Here is a 19,825-nt window from a genome sequence, read left to right as displayed (position 1 = left end):
AAGTACTGGGCTTGCAGTTGCTATACTGTGTGCAGTTAGGTAGTACCATTATGCTATACATCCCTGAAAAGTTACTCAAAGGGACAAATGAAGAAGTAACTATTTCAAACAGGTTAAAAAGTTCATAAATTTAATATATTTTTCCAGCTAGCAAAAGGATGTTAGGGAGGGTTTAGTTCTGTGACATGGGCACAGCACTAGTTACTAAGTTCACAGAACTGGAAATTAAAATCAGTGAGGGCAGAACACCTTTAGCTGATGTGGTTTAGACTAAAGGAGGCTTGCACTGTGTTCAACGAATTTTAATTTCATACTGTAGCCAGAACGATGGGAAAGGACATAAATGAAACTCAGTTTTCTCTTACCTTTGCTATCCTTTTTCAAAATTAGTTTCCTTTGCTCTTTTCTATCTTCTTTATGAATCATGCCTGCCTCACTCTTCACACACTTTTTAACAGAGCTAGGATCCTTGCTGACATTTCCTCTCTCCTCTAGTCGGGGTTTTTTTGACAGTGTTGCTGGTGGCAATTTCTTCTTAGCTCCAGCAGCTAGATGCCCACTCTTTGCTATGTCTTGTTTACATTTGATGGGCTCAGGCTCAGCAACAGTTGGGGATGCCTGGTAGGGTTTTGACCCTTCTTGATTTCTTAGCCCTTCCGCATTGACTGGGAGTGGATCATACGTGGTCAATGCTGAGGAGAATGGCCGAGTTCTGCTGCAGGGTGGGTGCTCTTGAAAATACTGGTTGTTCCCTGAATCAGCTGGTGGCAAATTAACTAAACCACTTACTACATCCTCTGATGTCATGACTTCTCCATCTTTATCATACTCAGTAGACTTAACTGAATTAGCAACCTGGGTTAGCTTGCTGGAAGAGATCAAGCCAGGACAGGACTGCTTAGTGCCAATATTCATGAACTGTCCCCGAGCCCTGGAGCTAATTAAAGTGTGCAAAGGAGACTTTGTTTCAGCTTCACCCGGGTTACATTCAACAGCTCTTTGAATCTCTTGTTTACTTTCACACAAGACTGCTTTCTCCTTGTTTTCTTCAGGTATCCTATGGGACTGATCCTGCAATGCTTTGCAGAAAGTTTCCAGCGCACTCAAGTTTTCATCTACTTTGACTGCAGTTTGCATGGACTGAGTTTTTACTTGACTTCCTGGGCCAGAACGCTCCACTGCCGATATCCTGGTACGAAGGCCCTCTGTCTGGCTTACCGGTAACTTTGTTCCTCTTACAGACAATTGTTGGATACCTAACTGATCACTGATCTTTCTATAATCCTCATCTGCTACGCTGCGGTACTCATTCTGAGCTTTTCTAAGCAGCAGGGTGCTAACTGATGTTACACTTCCAGGTGCGTAAGTGTGATTTTTTGAAGACTCAGTTTTTAACTCTTCATCAGACTTGAAGGTGCTGTCTACAAAAAATACATGTTGTTCTGATGTATTATGAGGGGAAACTGCAGTCTGACTCTCTGAAACATGACTAACTCCTGAGTCACAGGAAGTTTCAGCCCTTTGTTCATCACCAATGCAAATCTCTCTCTGTTCTTCTCCTGTTTTACATGGTTCATATCTGGGCACTTCTATATAAAAATCTCTTAAAAATGGATCCCCAGAAGAGACAGTGAATGCCACTTCTTGTTTTTCTTTTCCTGTCAGTCGGTCTACATTTCGGGGTAGATTCTTATGTGTGATGGTTTCAGGAGTCTTAATCAAATTAGGCAATCGCATGACATAACTGTATTTTTGTGCATTAGAAGCAACTTGAAAATCTTGACAGTCATTATTTTTTGAAAGATGATAACTGTCAGAATTAGTGTAATTTTGTTCGTTCAAGTCTGAGTGATTTCCTTTTTCATGTAAATTCTCTTCAGAACTTTTATGTATGGTGTTAACAGAAGACTGTTCTTCATGTGTAAGCTGGTTGGTATTTTCACTGGGGAAGATATCCTTCTCTTCAGGGAAATAAGCCAGCTCTTTGCTTGCTGGGTCTCTAAAATGACACCCTTTACCAGTTACAGAGTCATTTATCAAGGATAGGTTGTGCCCAGCATGAAGTAATTGTCCAATTGTCCCATGCGACTTATATGACACATAAGCTGGGTTTTCTTTGTCATGTGCTAAATTACCACTGTGAGCATTTTTCAATCTTCGTGGAGAATCTGCCTCATGTGTGTGGGAAGCATTATTAATGGTTAGCTTTCCTGCCCAAGCCACAGTCCTTTGAATGGATCCATTACTGTCAGTTAACGCTTGATTTGGCTTCTGCTCCAAGCACTCCCCTGTATTTAAGATGATACTATTTGCTGAAACATGAATGGATGGTGCTTCCGTTTTATTTCCAGTGCTAGAATCTAGACATATACCATCTGTTTCTACCACTTGTGGAAGATGAATGTTTCCTACGGATGCACTGCTACACACTTCATCTGTTTTAATTAGGATATTAGAGACACGGCAGTTTTCTTTCTCTGTTCTTTGTCCACTAGCTGGCTGTGTAATAGGTTCCTGCTCTTTCATCACATTTATTGGCAAAAGATGATCAGAACAGGTCTCCTGTACAACATTCAGTTCTGTGACTTTGATATCTGTTGGCCTGATTTCTAGGCTTGTGACCCCCCGGTTTTCAAATGGGATTTGATAGTCTGAGTCATCTTCATGAAGAAGTTTCCACAGCTTGTCATGCACTGCAGATATACCAGCATCTCCTTTGCACCCAGGTTCTCCAGATTCCAGGACTGACTTGGGATTAGCTTCAAACAGAGATTCATCACATGACAGACTGCAGAGAGCATCTGTGCTGCTGCTATCGTGTGAGTCAAAACTGTACCTCTGCTCTCCCTCCCTTGGCTCGTCACATAGCTTTGCAGAAGAGAGAACAGCACATAAACATTCTTGTTTATCAGGAACAGAGTCTGTGTGCCATAAAGGAGAAGGTGAAACATCATTCTTTGCTTTGTTGCCATTACTAATACCTTGTTCACAGAAGACTTGTTGGTGACAACTTTCTCTCTTGTCACAAGGCACATGGTGTTGAGAATAGATCTGCGAATGTGCATTTTTTGCTTGTAATGTCTTTTCAGTACAGAGCATTTCTGAAGTGGGATGGATGGTTTGTGCACTCTCACAAGTCACGAAGATGCCTTTCTTTTCTATATTGGGCTCCACACATAGTCTCTCACAATTCTGGGTAAAGATTTTAAGATTAGCACCTTGATTCTACAAAGAAGAAAAAAAGAGAAATGTCATTAAAAATTAGAAGAGCTGCTTGACACAGGCCTGAACTAGAGTCCTGGCTTGAAATGTACCTAATTTTTAAAAAAAAAATTATTTTTAATGTTTGTCAAGAGTCAGGTTTCTGACTTGTAGCTATCAACCTAATGGACTGAAACCAAACTCCTGGGTCTTAACAGCCTTGAACCCTGGTGAGTTTCAGATCAGGATCCAAATGCTGAGAAATATAAAACATAATCAAGATGAAGATCAATGACTGATACAGTCCAGCTAGATAAAAACAGATAAAATAAACCAAACCAAAATAAAAGATCTATCTATGCCATTTGCTAACAGTCAGAGCAGAGTGTCCCACCATACTTAGGTAATTATTACATAATGCAAACTGATGAGTTTCTGGAACTACCCAGACCAGTTTTTTAGGAGCTTGCCTCCCCCTTTGCTTCTATCATGGGCATTGGTATCTGAAGTTTCACAAAGATGCTTTCTTACTATGTATCAGTCTTGAAAAGTTTCAGAGACTGAACCCCAAGTCTGCTGTGCTACGTACTTCAGAACAAGGCTCCTACCAAGAAATTAACACCTCTGGGTCAGTTTTAAGCCATCTTCAAAATTTGTCTTTGATTACCTCTGACCCCTTGAGGTGACAAGTCCTGCTTCAAGAGAGTGTCAGAGATCATCCCAGATCTTGCCTCTGTCCAGGGGGTAATGAATTGCTCAACATTAAGGCATGTTCAGCCCTCCTCTACTGATGGGACATGCATTGCAACCTCAGGGTACCACTGGGAATACTGAGGTGGGAAATAATAATCCATATTCCTCCTGCATGTCCTTTATTCTTCTATATCAAAATATTCCAAATTGTCACTTTATGTAGAAACAATCCATTCCTCAATTAAACTAAGCCAAACTGAACTTAATTTATGCAAAGAGTGCAGACCTTATTAAAGAGAACAACTGACTGATGTTTGGGCTTGCATGGGATGAAAAAAGTGCTGCCACCTGCCTGGCATACAAAATGTGTTAAACTGTTCACCATTCCCCTCAAAACTGAACTTTCACTCTTAAATTCTTGTTCCAGAGTCCCTGCTAAGCTTTTGTTCTCCAGGATTTTCTCTAGTTCTCTTCAGCTCTAAATCAGTTCCATGGAGCTGGTGAGCATGTTTCACCCATAGCAAATCATATATGGAGAAGCCTACAATTTTTTACTAGACAAAAATACATTGTTTCCCAAACAACCTATGCTTTATGCTTCTGGTTACCATTCACTTTCCAGAACAATCTGTAAAAGTAGAGAGCAGTTTAACAGTCAACCTTTGGGGGAAAAAAAAAAAAAATACTTTTCAATAGCCCTTAACAGGATATACCAACATGGACCTCATGAACTAGTTCGTATATTTGACCATATATCTTTCTAGTGGTTGTCTGAAGCTTTGCACTGACTCCCAGCAGAAATAAAGCAATGTTAAAAAACATCAGACCGAGTTTAAAATCCACCAATATTTCCAGACATTTTTCATTTTTTCGCTTTTATCCAGCCACAAACTCAACTTCATAACTGTCTGGGGTTGGCTTTTTTCCCCTCATGAGTGCCAGTTCCATCCATAGTTATTTGTAAACTTGCAGTGCTGTGCTGGATGGCTGAAGTTAACAACTATGACACATAACGGGCAAGTGCTCTGGGTTACAGCAGAGCTGGAAATGTGCAGTGACTGCTGGCAGGCACAATTCAGAGAAGCAATTCTGAAAAGCAGCAGGTGTTGTTACTTGGTGAAGGATATGTAATGAAGGATTTCCCATGAGTTGCTGTGTGCTCAGTAGAGGCAGGGGCTGCTCAGACACTAGGTTCTTAGTTTCCGTAAGTTCGTGGTAAAGGATTACCGGCTGTAGTAAATAATGCTTTCCTTTGCTGCAAAAGCCACCCACTTCAGCTGTAACTCCTTTCATCCTTTCTGTTTCTCCATTCAGCTTGAGTAGGATGTGGAGCTGACTACATGCTGTGGACAATGGGGAAGGAAGAGATATAGAAATTTTCTGTCAGTGACTTTAACTGCTGTTCGCACCCCAAGGACCATGCAGTTGCCACTACTCTGTCTTCAAAACCCCTTGGCCAGTGCATACTTACCCAGAAACCCTGAGCCTAGGAGCCACAACTCCACCACTGCAGTCCCCTCTGCTTCCCAGTGCCTCGCTCTCCTGCCCAAGTCTGCTCTGCAGGTCTGAGTTCAGACACACGCCTTCTCCCTCTCCCAGGGGGATGTGAGCCCGGATGTGTCTCTACAGTCAGTTCTTCCAGTTCTCAGTCAGTTCTGAGCATTTGCTCTGAGCCTAGCGCTCCTCCTGCCACTTCCACTTTCCCCCCAAACATCTGGAAAGCAGAGTTCAGTTTCCTATTCCTTACAGCCACAGCAGCCTCAATCACAGCTTTTACTAAAACCTGTGGAATTCTTGCTCAGTGTGTTAGACACATGATCAATCAGTCCCTACCTGCTGTTGGTATGAACCTGAAAACAGACAGCTCTCATGCCCACTGGAAAGTGGGCTGATTATTTCAAGAACCCTTTTATCTATCTAATCTGTGTGTCTGTCCATGTTGGCATCTGTCTGTCTCAAGCATTTACAGACATGCAGCACTGTCTAGACACACATTTGGATGGCTGGAAAATAAATACAATGATAAAAGAGGGCTTGTAATGGAGTGCCTTGCCTTTCGTTTGACAAAAGTAGGTCTGAAAGCAGAATGCAATTTGAAGCCTCACAGTGGCACATTTATTAATTTTTTTAATTGATATTTAACAGGGATACGTGCTCCCAGGGTATGTGATAATCAGCTCCACGTTATTTTTGTTTGAAAGTATTTATATCCAAACACTGTAAATATGTTTTAGGAAACCTTGCTGGCTTTAACTTTGGTATTTTCTTAGATTAGATTTATTTCAGCTAACACAGTCCTAGAACTATTCAACTCGATTTGTTTTTTGATCCCTGTTCTCACAGAAGATTGCTAGGGTTTAATGCCACACGTTTTAACAACTGCTTCAATTACCTGACGGTCTGCTTGACTTCAAGGGTGACAAAAGAATTGTAACAAACTAGAGAATTTAATTATGTGAATGCAGTAGAACAAGCGATTTTAATTTGTGCGTGTGTAACAAACTGCCTGGTGCTTGACGACAGAAGGATGAAATCATGGTTCTGTATTTAAGCTCATACATGAAATACACAGTCCATATGCTTTCGTTATAAAGCCATGGTTATTGTGAATAAAGCAGGGATAAGCAGGTAAGTCAGCTACATAAGAGCTATGTAAAAGGAAAATGGAAGCAGCCACTTCAAAACCAGAGTTTGCTTTTTAATCTATTGTAAAATCGCAATCTAAGGAGGACCCTTCCTTGGTTTTTTTTGCTCTGCTAACAAGAACCATTGTGTTCCAAAGCCTGACTGGAACAATTAAATAAAAAGCAAAGAAGGACCACAGGGAGTAAAGCAACCACTTCTGTCACCTCTGAGTTACAGAAGGAAATTGGGGAGAACATGGAGAAAAAGAAGAAATTTAAAAGGATTCTACTTCTTCATGGCAATCTGATAGCAGGTCATTTTCCTCTGACAGTCTCTGCATATCTAGAGACACAGATGACCAAACTGGTGACCTACAAGCCTGCAAAACATTTTACAGGTGAAGTGAGCTTCCCCCAGAATGTTTCAAGTCACCTCTTGAAACACCTCTTGAATGTTTTAAGTCTCCACGTCACCAGGAATCAAGGAACAGCACTCAATCTGTGGCCTCAAATGTTACAGTAAAACTGATCTGTCCCTTCAGCCCAAGCTGGGCTGGTTCATCTTCAGATCTGGAGGTCCCCTATTCAATCCACTATATCATCCAACTTAGTGGCCAACCTGTTACATTTTTTATGGTTTCTTTTAATGGCTTTACTGCCATACTGTGCTTGTAGAGTGCTGAGTAACTATGCAAGCTATGCAGAAGTTTAAATCAGCAGTAGATCAAAAATATGATTTTCTGAAAACAAAGCTCTGGCTCTGAAAGCCACTGACTGTCTTGTAGCAATAAAGAGAGATCCATTTACATTGTCTAGTTGCCTTGCACCCTACCTCTTGGTTTGGTATTTGCACTCAGTATCCCATATTCACTCTTGTTTTTTCTGAGTTGCAGTGGATCCCCTCTGGTAGGAATGACAGCTTCTCTGAAGGTAAGAGATCCTTTCTGGATCTGACTGGCTCTTAAGCTTGGCAGGCTGTGTGCTGTTCAGTGACTGGCTTTAAATAACACTGAATTAACAAGCAATAGCAAATACTTGGGGGGCATTCTAAGAAATGTATAGATCAGCTGTGCTTCAACGTATAGAACTGCATCAACAGGACACAATCCTACAGGTACTCTGGTTCCAGACTTGTGCCTGGGTTGAAAGTGACCCAAAGTCAAAGACAGCAGTTACTTGTTATATAAAAGTAATATAAAAACTTACTAAAAGAATAAATTATTAAATTCCAGACAAAATATTTTGATAGAGTGAAGGTTAAACAGAAACACCAGTACAAGTGCTTTGATTTAGAATTAAGGCTAAATTTTAAAAAGTCTACTTCTTCTCTGCAGAAACTCTATGTTATTAGCTAGAGTCAATAATGATATTGGCACTGTCTTTACTTACAAGTATTTCTTGACAACAAAACTGACACATCATAACTATCTCCTAAATAAATGTAAAGCTGGGATCTTCAGAACATGACAAAACATTAAAGAAAGCCAAATACATGAGGCTGTGATAAAGCAAAGAACAGGCAGCTAAATCACCTTACTGCTGTGTGATAAAAAGGTATAAACTGGAGTTAAAATGACCCTTTTCCACGTGATTTTTTTAAAGGCACCTCGGAGCATCACAAGAATCTTCGCAGTATAATCTGAGTGAGCTGCTGTTCTCTGCTCCCTTTGCCATACCTGAGAAATGGACCATCTTCACCCAACGTGACAAAGTTTGTTTCTGAACCGAGTGACAAATTGTCACATTCACATGCAAATAAACTCCCTCCGTAGGTGAACCACCTCTGTTATTAAAAGAAGTTAATCTCTGAAATGAGATGATTAATTCTATCTCATGGTTTCTCACTGTTTTTTAAGAGGAAGTAGTTTAGCAAGGTAATTCTCCCCTGTAAATAAAGCCTCCATGTTACTTTTCTATCCCTCTGTACAAATGGGAGTGTAACAAACCATCCCTAGAATACAGACAGTAAGCGTATCACTGCCTCTGGATCAGAGCTCTTTCAAATCCACCATGGTTGGAACTGCTTTTAATTTACACTGTTCTCCAGCAATACTTTAGTGGGTCTTTCTCCTTCCCTGTTTTGTGCAATGCCACTCAAACACCTCTTTCCTGAAATAACACTCTGCTTTAAATGGCACACCTGCCTTGTATTAGCTAAAATAACTCAGTACCTGTAGTTATTTCAACTGCTTTAGACAGGTGAAACAAGACATGAGCTATATTTTATCCTGCAGATGTTTACTGACAGGCACATCCTGCTACTCCTGCTGAAGAGGCAGAAGAAGAGGAAGTTAAGCACTAGAGTATTTCAAAGGACAGAAAGCGAGTTCTCTGCCTTTGACGACACAGAGCAACAGGCTGACCGTGCACAGCTGTCATGGGTCCGTGCTCTGAAGTCGTAAGGATTTTCCAAGGGATGGTTTTCTGCAGGTCCCCCAGGAAAGACTAGAGCTAACTACAACACAGGTGACAAAACGGGATGTTACCTGCCAACCCCAGCGTGGATCCTACTGAATGAGAAGGGTTGGTGCCACAGCCTGCGTGAGCCCGAGCCTCTCAGACTAGGCCTCCTCTCCCTGCGCCGATGCAGAGCTCCTGCCCCTTGCACACTGCTCAGGCCCGCACCATGCCCTGGGAATGTGCAGCTCCCGTCTCAGCCAGACGCAGAGCAAAAGTCTGATGAGGCAAGACCACCTTTTCAAGAGAATGCACCAACCACTCTAGCCTGTTAGAAAGATGAAGTGTAGCCTCTCAGTCTCTCCCGGTGGGTCAGTGGCACACAGTATGAATATAATACTCTTAAACAAAGCATACTAACCGCTTGACAGAGAGTTATTCTGCACACAAGGACTACTTCAGTATTTTACAGAGTGCAAAACTTTCCAATGAAGTGAACAACTTTGAGAAATTAGAGTCCTAATTTCTGCTAAGGTCCAAAGCTGGAGGAGGTTTGGATCTCAGCTTCCTCCGTCATAGGAAACAGATTCAGGCAAACCCTTTTTTCAAAATTTCAGCAAAAGAACTGTGAGTGGTGACAAATTGCACCAAGAGGGAGCAAGAATACAGATCTCAAAAAAACCCATAACTGACTAGGTTTTGAGCTCAGATAGCCAGAAAGTCTTCCTTTTTTCCAGCAACTATTCACTCAAATGAGACAAGATGCAAAGGTATACTTCAAAAACATCTGAATGAAACATGAAACAACTATAAGCTGATTGAAAAGGATGTGTTGGGCATGCACAACAATTCTTACCCATTACTGGTTTTGAACAGAAGTCCTCACCCACTTTGCATTCAGAGCCAGCCATGAAACCAGCTCCCATCCAACAGCTGTTTACTGGCCTATGTGAAACCATTTGCTGGGTTTCAATCTAACTCCTCATGGGCAGAGTTAACCTGACATAACTGTTCTGACACCCTTTCAAAGGTTTCCGTTGGCTCTTCCTTTGTTGTGTAACCCAGCTCCTCCCTCCCCTCACACCTTTCCACCCTTTCCCACCTCTTTCTGCACATTGCTCCCAGCACACACCCTCTCCTTCGTGACAGCGCTGGAGTGCAGTGCACACGACTAGGGGAATGCTCTAAATCACAGCTCTCTGTCACCTGTGGCAACTTCTAGCACACCACACACAACAGCAGGGAGCCACCACCCTCACAGGCTGAACAGGGCCAGTAGCCCAGCAGATGAACAGCTTCGTGGCCCTGTGCAGTCCTCGCCATGTTGGCTAACCTGGAACCTAACAAAGCCAAGGTATTATGTGCTAGACAAAATACTTCTTGTGCACAACCAGATTACCCGATTACTTGGAAGTTCTCTGTCAGTTCTCCTTCTCTCCTTTTAGTACAGTAAAATTTTAAATTATCTAGAAGTGACGTAACTTTGTCAGGAAGGTCAAACCAAGTATCTCAAATTTTATGAGAACAGGCTGTTCTGATATGAGTGAAAAGAAAATAATGGCAGGATGAACAGTAGACCTAATCAGCAGGAAAAAAAATGCTTTAGAAATACACAAACACCACAGGCCACTCTTTCTGGGGTATCAGCATAAACAAAGTATTTCCTTTATGCCCTGGAATCCCCCTGAACCAGCCAGTTCCAGCAGGACTCACCAGTACTGCTGGCATTCAGCAGGCCAGAGACACAGGCTCTGCAACTCAGGAGCGACGCCACACCCTGTGCTGAGGCTGCTGGCTGCACGCTGAACAGAGACCAGCACTGGAATGACACGCTGCAAACTGGAAGCCTCCCAGCTGTAATATCATACAGCTGGCACAGTTGGCTCTCAGCACCTATTACTAATTAAGCTGCTTTGAAGCATTACATAAAGAATTTCACCTGGGGCTAAACCATGGGGTCATGAGAGGAGCCAGGAGCCTCCCACCTTGACCATCCCACAGCAGGAGAAGTCACCCAGCACAGCAGCTGCCATACAAGACAGCCTGCAGAGGTTGTTCCAGTTAGAGGCAACTTGGCACTAAGGGGAAGTGTAAATCCTTCGGTAATTAGTGCTGCAGTTCTGTGGCTGCTACGTACCTCTCAGCACGCCTGATTCACCACATGGAGAGGGAAAATGCAACACTCTTCCAAAGCGGTCAGCTGTGGTTTTTTTCCAACCCCCTGCCTTGCTCCAGGCAGAGTTGTCTCAAACGCTGGGCTCCAGCTCATACCACAGTGCACTTCACATAAACCTGGGTGCAGCCACAGGAGGTTGATTCTTTCTTGCCTTCCTTAGGTTACACAAGCGGATTGCTGAGGAGACTCTGGCTTTACTGTAGGAGAGCTGTGAGAAGCTGCCCACGTTCTCCTTGTGCTATAGTTTCCAGATAGGATGCTTTTGTTTGGCTCATTTTCAAGACCACATAATTTTGAACCTACATCTAAATTTCATCTTCATTCATGCGTGTTTAAAACCAGGGGTTTGGTTTGTGCTCATCTCTAGCTCTTTTGTATACACCAATACTTCTTTCCTACTTAACTTTCATCCAATGTAAAGCTTTGGTCATGGACACACGAACAGAAGAAATGCTCACTGACTACAGGTAGAGTCTGACTAGCCAACCTGAAATTTGGCCCTGGCACTTACAGGAGCAGAACAGCTGCTCTTTGCTAAGAGGCTTCTGGGATTTAAACTATTGTGCTGCACTTGGAAAGAATGAAACAACGTCTTGCAATCCATTGCAGATTAATTTCAATGGGGTGGCATTCCCCATCATAAGAACATTATGTGCTGCTACAATGTAATTGGAATTTTATGTACTATAAAAACAGAGAAACCTATGGATGTTTTTCAGGCAGAAGAATTCAGTGATTTTTGACTGCTTAAGACACCCTGGTGGTGAGATTAAAGACAGTCTACTACCCAGAACTGGGAGACATTTTTGCCTAAATAATATAGATGAAGAAAAGCATGCGGAACTGGAAAAAGCTTGTGTTTGTCATAAATGGTTTTTTTTCTGTGCAATTAGCTGCACACCTTCAAATCAGTAAAGTCGGTGATAAGATTATTCATGATTTAATACTCATACATATGTATTTATACATCTTGAGTCTTTACTGTGCAAAACAAAAAATACGATCCAATTCTCCCAGTTACGAAAACCAGTGGAGCATCATATCAATCTGTACAACTATGCTGACTTCCCCTACCAACAACATAAAACATGCGAGTACACGGAGAGTGTCACTTTGGGGTTTTTATCTTTAACTGTTTTTTTATATTTCAACTGGAATATCTGACACTTTTATTGTTTTATTTTTAAAAATAAAAGCTCCATTCACCTCTGTAACATGAACTCTCTGGATTAAGTTTCCCTCCTTGTTATAAATTCAGAGCAAATCCCTGTTGATTTGTTTTAGATTTCCAGCACCATAAGTGGATGACAATTTTGTTGAGTATAAACTGAAAAGAAAGTAAATCAAAACATTCTCTTCTCACAGTAGGTATTTGAGAAACTTTCTGGGTTGAAAGAAACATTACTTTGATAAGACCTGTGCAATAGCCTACATATCAGATTTCCCTATCCAGCTGTCCAGAGTCCCATTAGTGCCTCTTAGTATTATCAGTCTCACTCTATAATTAGAACAGCTTCTGGTTTATCTGGGCCTTTTTCAAAACCAGATTTCCTTCCCAGCCGTAGCTGTCATTCAGAAGTACATGAATAGTATGTCAGAGTAATTTCAATTTTACATTATTTTTTGACAAACAGGAATAAAATCAGTAGAGCAGTTCTTTCTATTAAATGATAAACACTTTACTTACCCTGGGCGAGACATTTTCATTTGGCATCTGATATTGCTCAGGCAGGCCCCAAGCCCTTTTCTTTTCCCAGTGACAGTCTTTCTCTGCCTCTTCTGTATGACACAAACCAGCCTGCATTTGCAGGCTTCCTGGCTCCTCGGGGATTTGTGCTGAAATGACACCTTCCTGACTGGGAAAAGGAGCACTGGATTCCTTAACCTCTGCTGCAGTCTGAAAAGATTGTCCTATATTACTTACATATCTGCAAAGCTCTTTAGGGTTTAAGAACTTTAAAAGGTTTCTTCTTAGACTTTCTGTTAAGGTACAGACAGCATGCCTTGCATTTTCCTCCGGCAAATTTCTTCCCTCCTCCTCTAGCAGCAATGAGCTTTCACCCAGCGAGTCCTTGTCCGTGCTGTTTTCTGTCATTGTTTCTGAAGCCTGATTTGTCAAAGGAGCACCTATGCCACGAGTAGAGGGGTCCGCCTTGGCATGCAGATTATTCTTGTTCTTTGATGTGTCAGTTGAGAAACCTGCAGCTGAGTGGCCACTTCCATTATTTTCTTCCTCAGTTCTGGGATGGTCATTTTCAATGGCTGCAGATGCAACAAGCACTTTATACTTTTCTTTGTCTCTCAGACTGGTACTTTTACCCCGGTGGTGTCCAACAGTGAGAGTCATCTCCGTCTGCAGAGTTGACTGGCTGTACGTAGAGGGGTCTCTCCTTACATTTACTCCTTTGAATTTTGAGTGATGACCACAGAAGCCAATGGTGGTATCCATAGGCATAGTGTTATCTGACACTTGGAACAGACAAGGCATTTCAGTGAGGAAGTAAGCACACCCATCACAATCCTTACTCAGTTTTAAATCATCTTCATCATCACTTTCTAATAAAAACTGTAATTTCTTTTGCCAGATTTCATTTTCATGCACTGTCAGCACATCTGAACACTGAAAATACTCTAGGTCATCATCAGAAAAGTCATCACTTACACTTGGAATTTTGTCTGCATAAATCTCAGGAATAGCGGCAGAATTTTCAGAATCATCTTTCACAAAATAACTGTGATTTACTATGGGAGTATCTGCCTGCTCACTGAACAGGGTGTCCATGGTAAGAGGTCTACCAAGCCCAGTCTTTTTACATGCCTGGACGTCAGCCAGAGACTGGCCAGATACAGAGTCTTCCGTGTTAAGGCAACAGTTGTCGGTGTGATGAGTGAGTGCATTTGTAGGGCGGGAATGCATCTGTCTGCTGCAGCACTCCTCTGCTTTTCCAGCAGCGACGCTCACCATACTGTTAAAATTAATTAGGCGATCACCATGCTCTGACAAATCCCTGAGGCAGGAAATCTCCTGGGTTTTAAATACATTTGTTACATCCATGTTGTCTTCCGTGTTAGGCAAGTGTCTGTGGGGTTTCTCAAATGGGGACAATACTTCTGCTTTTCTGAGCTTCTCAAGCAGTAAACCACTGATTTCTGAAGAGTCAGAATCTGGTGAAATCAACATGGGGCCACACTTACAGGGCTAACTCCTGTGTTGTGCAAAATGTTCCTTGTTCTGCTCATTTTACCCTGAAGTCTCCCATGTTGTCATTTAGGTCAAGAAGGAATTCTGGGGAAATTTTGAGTTTCGCATATGATTCCAGTTCAACAAAAGTTGAACAGCAGGTCATTCTAGCTGTCAAACTGTTTCCAGGTACTGCTCAATAAAGTGCAGATCTTGCTCTGCGCACCTGCAAATAAAAGAAACCTGTTTTAAATTACTGCTAAAATGGGTATATATATTTTCTAAAAGGTGGTCAATTGACACATAGTTGCAAGCATTTTTTTTAAAAAAAATTCATTATTTAAAAATCTAGATCAAACATTAAAGCAGCAACTATAACCCAGTTATCTGTGCAATGACACTTAACTGCAGCCCACCATAACTGTCCAGTGATCTGTGCTACAAAACCAAATTCTTAAGCATGCCTGCACGTACATGTAGCTGCACAACAGAGGCTTTAGCACACATCATGTAGATATTTCCAAATGCAAACAGTAATCTGCAGACAATGTAAATTTTCACATGTGCATGACTTCCCCAGGTACCACGTATCTGCTGTTTTAGTAGTCACATGGCACAAGAGCAGCCTATTCCTTGAACTAGTATCATAGGGACATAAATTCCCAAATCTGTTTGTGGAAATACCTGGAACGATGTCTAGCTAGATTTTATAGTGCTTATTCTGTTTAAAGCAATTCTATTGTACTTTGGCTTTATGTTTGTAATTTCTGTGGTGAGAGAACAATGAACCAAGGCTGGTTAGCTTCAACCTCCTGTTCATGTTGAGTCTTACTTTGAAACAACTGTAAAGCAGCAACATGCTGTGGTAACGCAGAATTTACATAAAAACAAAGTGAAATACAACAAAAAGCCTTCCATTAGCTGAATCCAAAGAAATATGGAATCATCTCTCTCTCCTTGTAAAAAAATTTTCCTAAGCATTCCCAAATCTTAGGATTTTAGATACCCGAGATGTTTTTGTATACTACTAGAGGCACTCTAGGTCATTCTTCACCACAGGGTACCCACAGTGATCACGGCAGGACTCGCCCGCGACCCAGGGACCCATCATCAGCGAAAGCAGTGTAACAGAACCGGGCATCAGGTAAATTTGATCTCATGGAGGATGCCAGACTAAAAGCTCTGAAAAACAGTGACCTATTCTTATTCACAGAACTGCTATGACATGAAGAACAGCAGGAAGAACTCTCTTGCCATCCTGCTACCCCGATGAGGCAATTTAAAGACACCTCTATTCATTCGTCTCCTTCTCTCTGCTTCTCCCATCGTGACCTTTTTAGCTAATGTCTCTCTCTCCTGGCTGCAAGGCCACCAGCCCTAGCACCCCGGCACAGCAGCCTTTCCTGACGCCCTTTCAAGCACTTTACAGCACTCCATCTGCTCTCTGCAGGGCCACCAGCAGAGCAGCCACTGGACCTGTCAGCACCCAGCTTCCTGTCACAGTCCACCGCAGGCACTGATCAAAATCAGTAAGAGAATATGTGGGAGCTAGATTAGAGCTTAATGGCTAAATAGCAAGGGGCTTCCGTGGCTTGCTTGGAATCTGCCTCCCACATAAGGAGCACAAAGCAGCTAGGTGTATTTTCATTTCCTTCGGGCAAACCCTGCCACTGGCACCTTTTCCAGAGCGCTACCTGGGAGACAAAAAAGCAGGAAGAGAAGGTGGTTAACAGGAAGAACGCTAGCAGGGACAACGTTAAGTGTCACAACAAGCAGTTGGACTCCACGCACACAAAGGAACGCAGACGAACAACAGCAGATGGGGCAGCCAGACCAGCACCTGCTCCCAGCATACAACATATACGTGTGCTGTATACGTGCATGTATGTGCCTAGTGAGCACATGTGCTCAGCCACACTGGTTGGACGTGCGGGCATGGAGCTGCAGCAACCTTGCTGTGAGGCTGCTGGCTCTGGCACCACCTAACAGGCAACCTGGGCAACATGGGTCAGCACTGGGCCAGGAGAGGAGAGGGCAGAGGACAGGAGAGGGGACACAGAAGATGACAAAACAAGTAGTGCAAAGCAGCCTGGTCGCAGTGGCTTGGCTAGAGATGCTCTGCAGCATGAAGCGAAGAGGGGGAAGCACGCGCTGCTGCATACAGTGTTGCTGACGGACAGAAGCTTTCAGGTTACTTTTTAGTAGGGCCTGTTGCAATAGGACAAGGGGTAATGGTTTTAAACTAAAAGAGGGTAGATTTAGACTGATATAAGAAAGGCATTTTTTTTTACGATGTAGGTGGTGAAACACTGGCACAGGTTGCCCAGAGAGGTGGTAGATGCCCCCTCCCTGGAAACATTCAAGGTCAGGTTGGACGGGGCTCTGAGCAACCTGGTCTAGTTGAAAGTGTCCCTGCTCATGGCAGGGGTTGGACTAGAGGACCTTTAAAGGTCCCTTCCCACCCAAACCATTCTGTGATCATCCACACTGGAGGTACAGGGCAGGAGGCTGCTGTGCAGGCTTCCTCAGACTACCACCTCTGAGCACGAGAAGCAGTCTAGTTCAAACCCATCACAATATGGGCTTCCCTGCTGAAGAGGACAAGAGGAGGACAATTACTGCCTATTATAGTGGTTTTAAATAATGCAGACACCTGTCAACCGGCCCTGGGCCAATACTCCACACTTGCTTCGTGCAGGACTTTGAACTACAATCTAGACCCTGTGTGCAGCAAGAGCCTGGAGAAAGACGACACCGTATCCCATTATCTTCAGCCTTTCAGATTGCTGATCACGTTTTGCTTTCCATTTCAACTCTAAGAAACATAAATATTTAACAGAAAAAAAAAAGGCAGTAGAGATTAATCTTTTCCTCATCCATTTTATTACAGTGCCATGGAATTACCCCCCAGCATTCACCCATCTCCTCTTAAATATGTATTTGCCTAATGTTCCCTGTTGCATTCTTTCAAATCTACTTTAATCTTTGCTTTTCAGAAGACCAGATGCCTCTTTCCTCTTTTTTTGGAGGGTATAAGTTATTTTAAAAGCATGGTAATTTTCCCAGCTCAAAAGAGCCTTGGCAACATTTTTTTAATGCAGATTGAACTCATGAATACTCTTTACTAAAGCAATTGTACTATACAGTTATCATTATCTTCGTTCAGCTGCATTTTGACATCGAGGGGAAAAGAACTGTCAGATTTCTCAATATGAAAATTAGATTAGATTGCCGTGCATTCTGTCAGATCCAACAATAGAAATTAAAGCAAAATAATGTCCCATGAGGAAAACTGCAATAAATGCTGGTTTTCACCCAAGATAAAGCGACATTATTATTTTAAAATCTGGGGAGAAAATAGAAGATATTAGATAAAACCATAATTTAACTTATTGAATTTAGATAGAAATTCAGAAGAGAACTGTTAGTATAACACCCTCTCAGCCCCTTGAGAAAACTTGTGACAGAAGATGCATGATGAAGTTCACTGAAGAAAGATGAATGGGATCATGACAATTTACCATCAGCTGTTGACTAGTAACCTGAAAATAAGTTCAATTCCTAATAAACTGGGTTTTGAACATTTGGTGAAAAGATGACAAGAGAACATTTAAACGTATAAGGGTGTTCTCGCTGCTTGTCTCAAGTCTTGCTCTGGAAACCAACAATGCTCCTGGCTGAATCAGGTTCTAGCTAATGACAGGAGGACAGTGGAGCAGAGCCATGGAGGAGAAATGAACACCAGCAGGTTTTAGCAGGAAATGTAAGAAAGATGCCTAGTTTGGTTCTCTAAGGATCTGTAAATGTATTTTCCATCTCTTACTGATCAGAACCGTAGAAATTGTTGGGGAATTTTTATGGTAACCCTTAAGGCGAATAAAACATGTTTGTGCTTAAATAAAAAAAAATTAAAATGAATGAACAATGCATTAGGCAGAGTCCTACCGCCATAAGCGGCTCTGCAAGGAGCCTGCAGAGATCATGACAAGCCCATTGCTGATGTACCCTGCACCCGCAGCGATCTCTCCAGCGGCTGTCTGGGCACCTTCACCCAGCCGTGGGTCCGGGTCCAGCTCCAGTCCCGCTCTGCTGCCCAGAGGGGGCTCCCAGCACGCACCACGGGAGGGCTACAGGACAACCCTGCGGCTGTTGGTTATCTCACCACCCAGGGAAACTCCAACCCCTTCCAGGGAGCAGTCTGGGCTCTGCCATTCCTGCTTCCAGCCAGCTTCACCCCTTCAGCAGTTGGGCCTTCTTGCCCTCCATGCCAGATCACTCCTCGGTCACAAACCACCACTGCTGAGCAGGTACAATTTGAATTCCCCCTTCGCTATCCCTGGACACGCTGGCTTCCCCTTTCTCCTTCCTCCACCCGCCTCCCAGGTCTGTCTCTACTCCCATGAAGAAAACCGCACGCACACCCCAGGGTCGGATGTTGCTGAAGCTCAGTGCCCTACAAACTAAGGATAAGGGAAACAAAGCTGGCAGCAGCATGGAAACGGCAACCTGAGAACTGTGGTGGATACTATTTAGGAGAAATATAGAATTGATGAAAACCTGGAGCAGTCAGATTAACAAGGCAGCAATAGCAGGAAAGACATTTTTAGATGCCTCACCAAAATCCTTTTATGGCAGGAAATAATCAAACTATTCATGAAAAATGATCAGTTTCAAATAATATTATGTAAAATAATGGCTGGAAAAAGCATCAAAATAGCTAAAATAATCACTCAACATTTCTCTAAGCAAAATATATAATAAAACAAATTCAAGTAAATTTTCAGGAAAAGAAAAGCTTTTTTAGTTAAAATTCATAGTTTGTCATTCCATAGTGGTTTTGAGAAACTTATTCATAGTGAAAAACTTGTCTGAAATTCCAATTCTAAATAAAAATTTTGATTGTTCAAACTTATTTTCATTAAAATGCCAACATCTTTCCCAATCTGAACCTTGGTTTTTAATATCAAAAATGTTCAATATTTGATCATTTATTCCAACTGAGACCAAAACATTTTTTAAAAATTATACTTTAACATGGAAGGAACAATGTTTAAATGATGTTTAATTTTTAGTAATAGCCATTTTGCAGGTCGTTTTGGACCCAAAGCCACTTCTAATGATTTCAGAAGGAACTGTAGACTTAATCCTAGTGTCAGTAAAAAAAATTTTTAACAAATTTAATTAAGCTTACAAAGCGGCCTTTTGCTCTCTTGCCTCACATTTTTCCTCTACTTTATTTAGCTATAGCCAAAATGGAAGTCTTCTGTGAATGTAAAATTGCTTACAAAAGAAGTTATTTCTACAGAAAGTTTATGTATTTTACAAGTCCAGGAGGGAATTTGTGTCTTTCTGTGAGGTTCATGTCCTGTAGAGTCAGCGGAAAAAATTCCGTTTCCTACCTCTCTGAAGCTTTTTTCTCTATTTACTATCTGTTCGTCACGTAATCTCGGTTCTCTGTACAGTCCTGCTCAGCCCACGCCCTTACTCACAGGATTTACTCCTCCTATCTTTCGGGGGCACTTGCTCCTCCCGCCTCTCACAGGACCTGCCAGT

The 19,825-nt window shown here is 42.2% G+C and overlaps 1 protein-coding gene across 6 annotated transcripts in view; it reads right to left on the bottom strand.

Moving 5' to 3' along the window:
• LOC141917863 (alpha-protein kinase 2-like) overlaps positions 1-19,825 on the bottom strand; it is an 89,368-nt gene that overhangs the window by 65,316 nt on the left and 4,227 nt on the right. For all 6 annotated transcript variants that reach the window (XR_012621483.1, XM_074811476.1, XM_074811477.1 and 3 more), the window contains exons 2-3: positions 12,779-14,498; positions 366-3,225 (exon numbers count right to left, since the gene is read on the bottom strand). Coding sequence is in view for 5 of the 6 variants with exons in the window: in XM_074811476.1 (XP_074667577.1) it covers positions 366-3,225; positions 12,779-14,272 (4,354 nt within the window). In the remaining variant the exon portion in view is untranslated. The remainder of the gene's footprint in view (positions 1-365; positions 3,226-12,778; positions 14,499-19,825) is intronic.

The sequence above is a fragment of the Strix aluco genome, chromosome W (assembly GCF_031877795.1).
Source record: "Strix aluco isolate bStrAlu1 chromosome W, bStrAlu1.hap1, whole genome shotgun sequence".
In the NCBI taxonomy this organism is placed as follows: Eukaryota; Metazoa; Chordata; class Aves; order Strigiformes; family Strigidae; genus Strix; species Strix aluco.
This window is presented reverse-complemented; position numbering and strand designations above follow the sequence as displayed.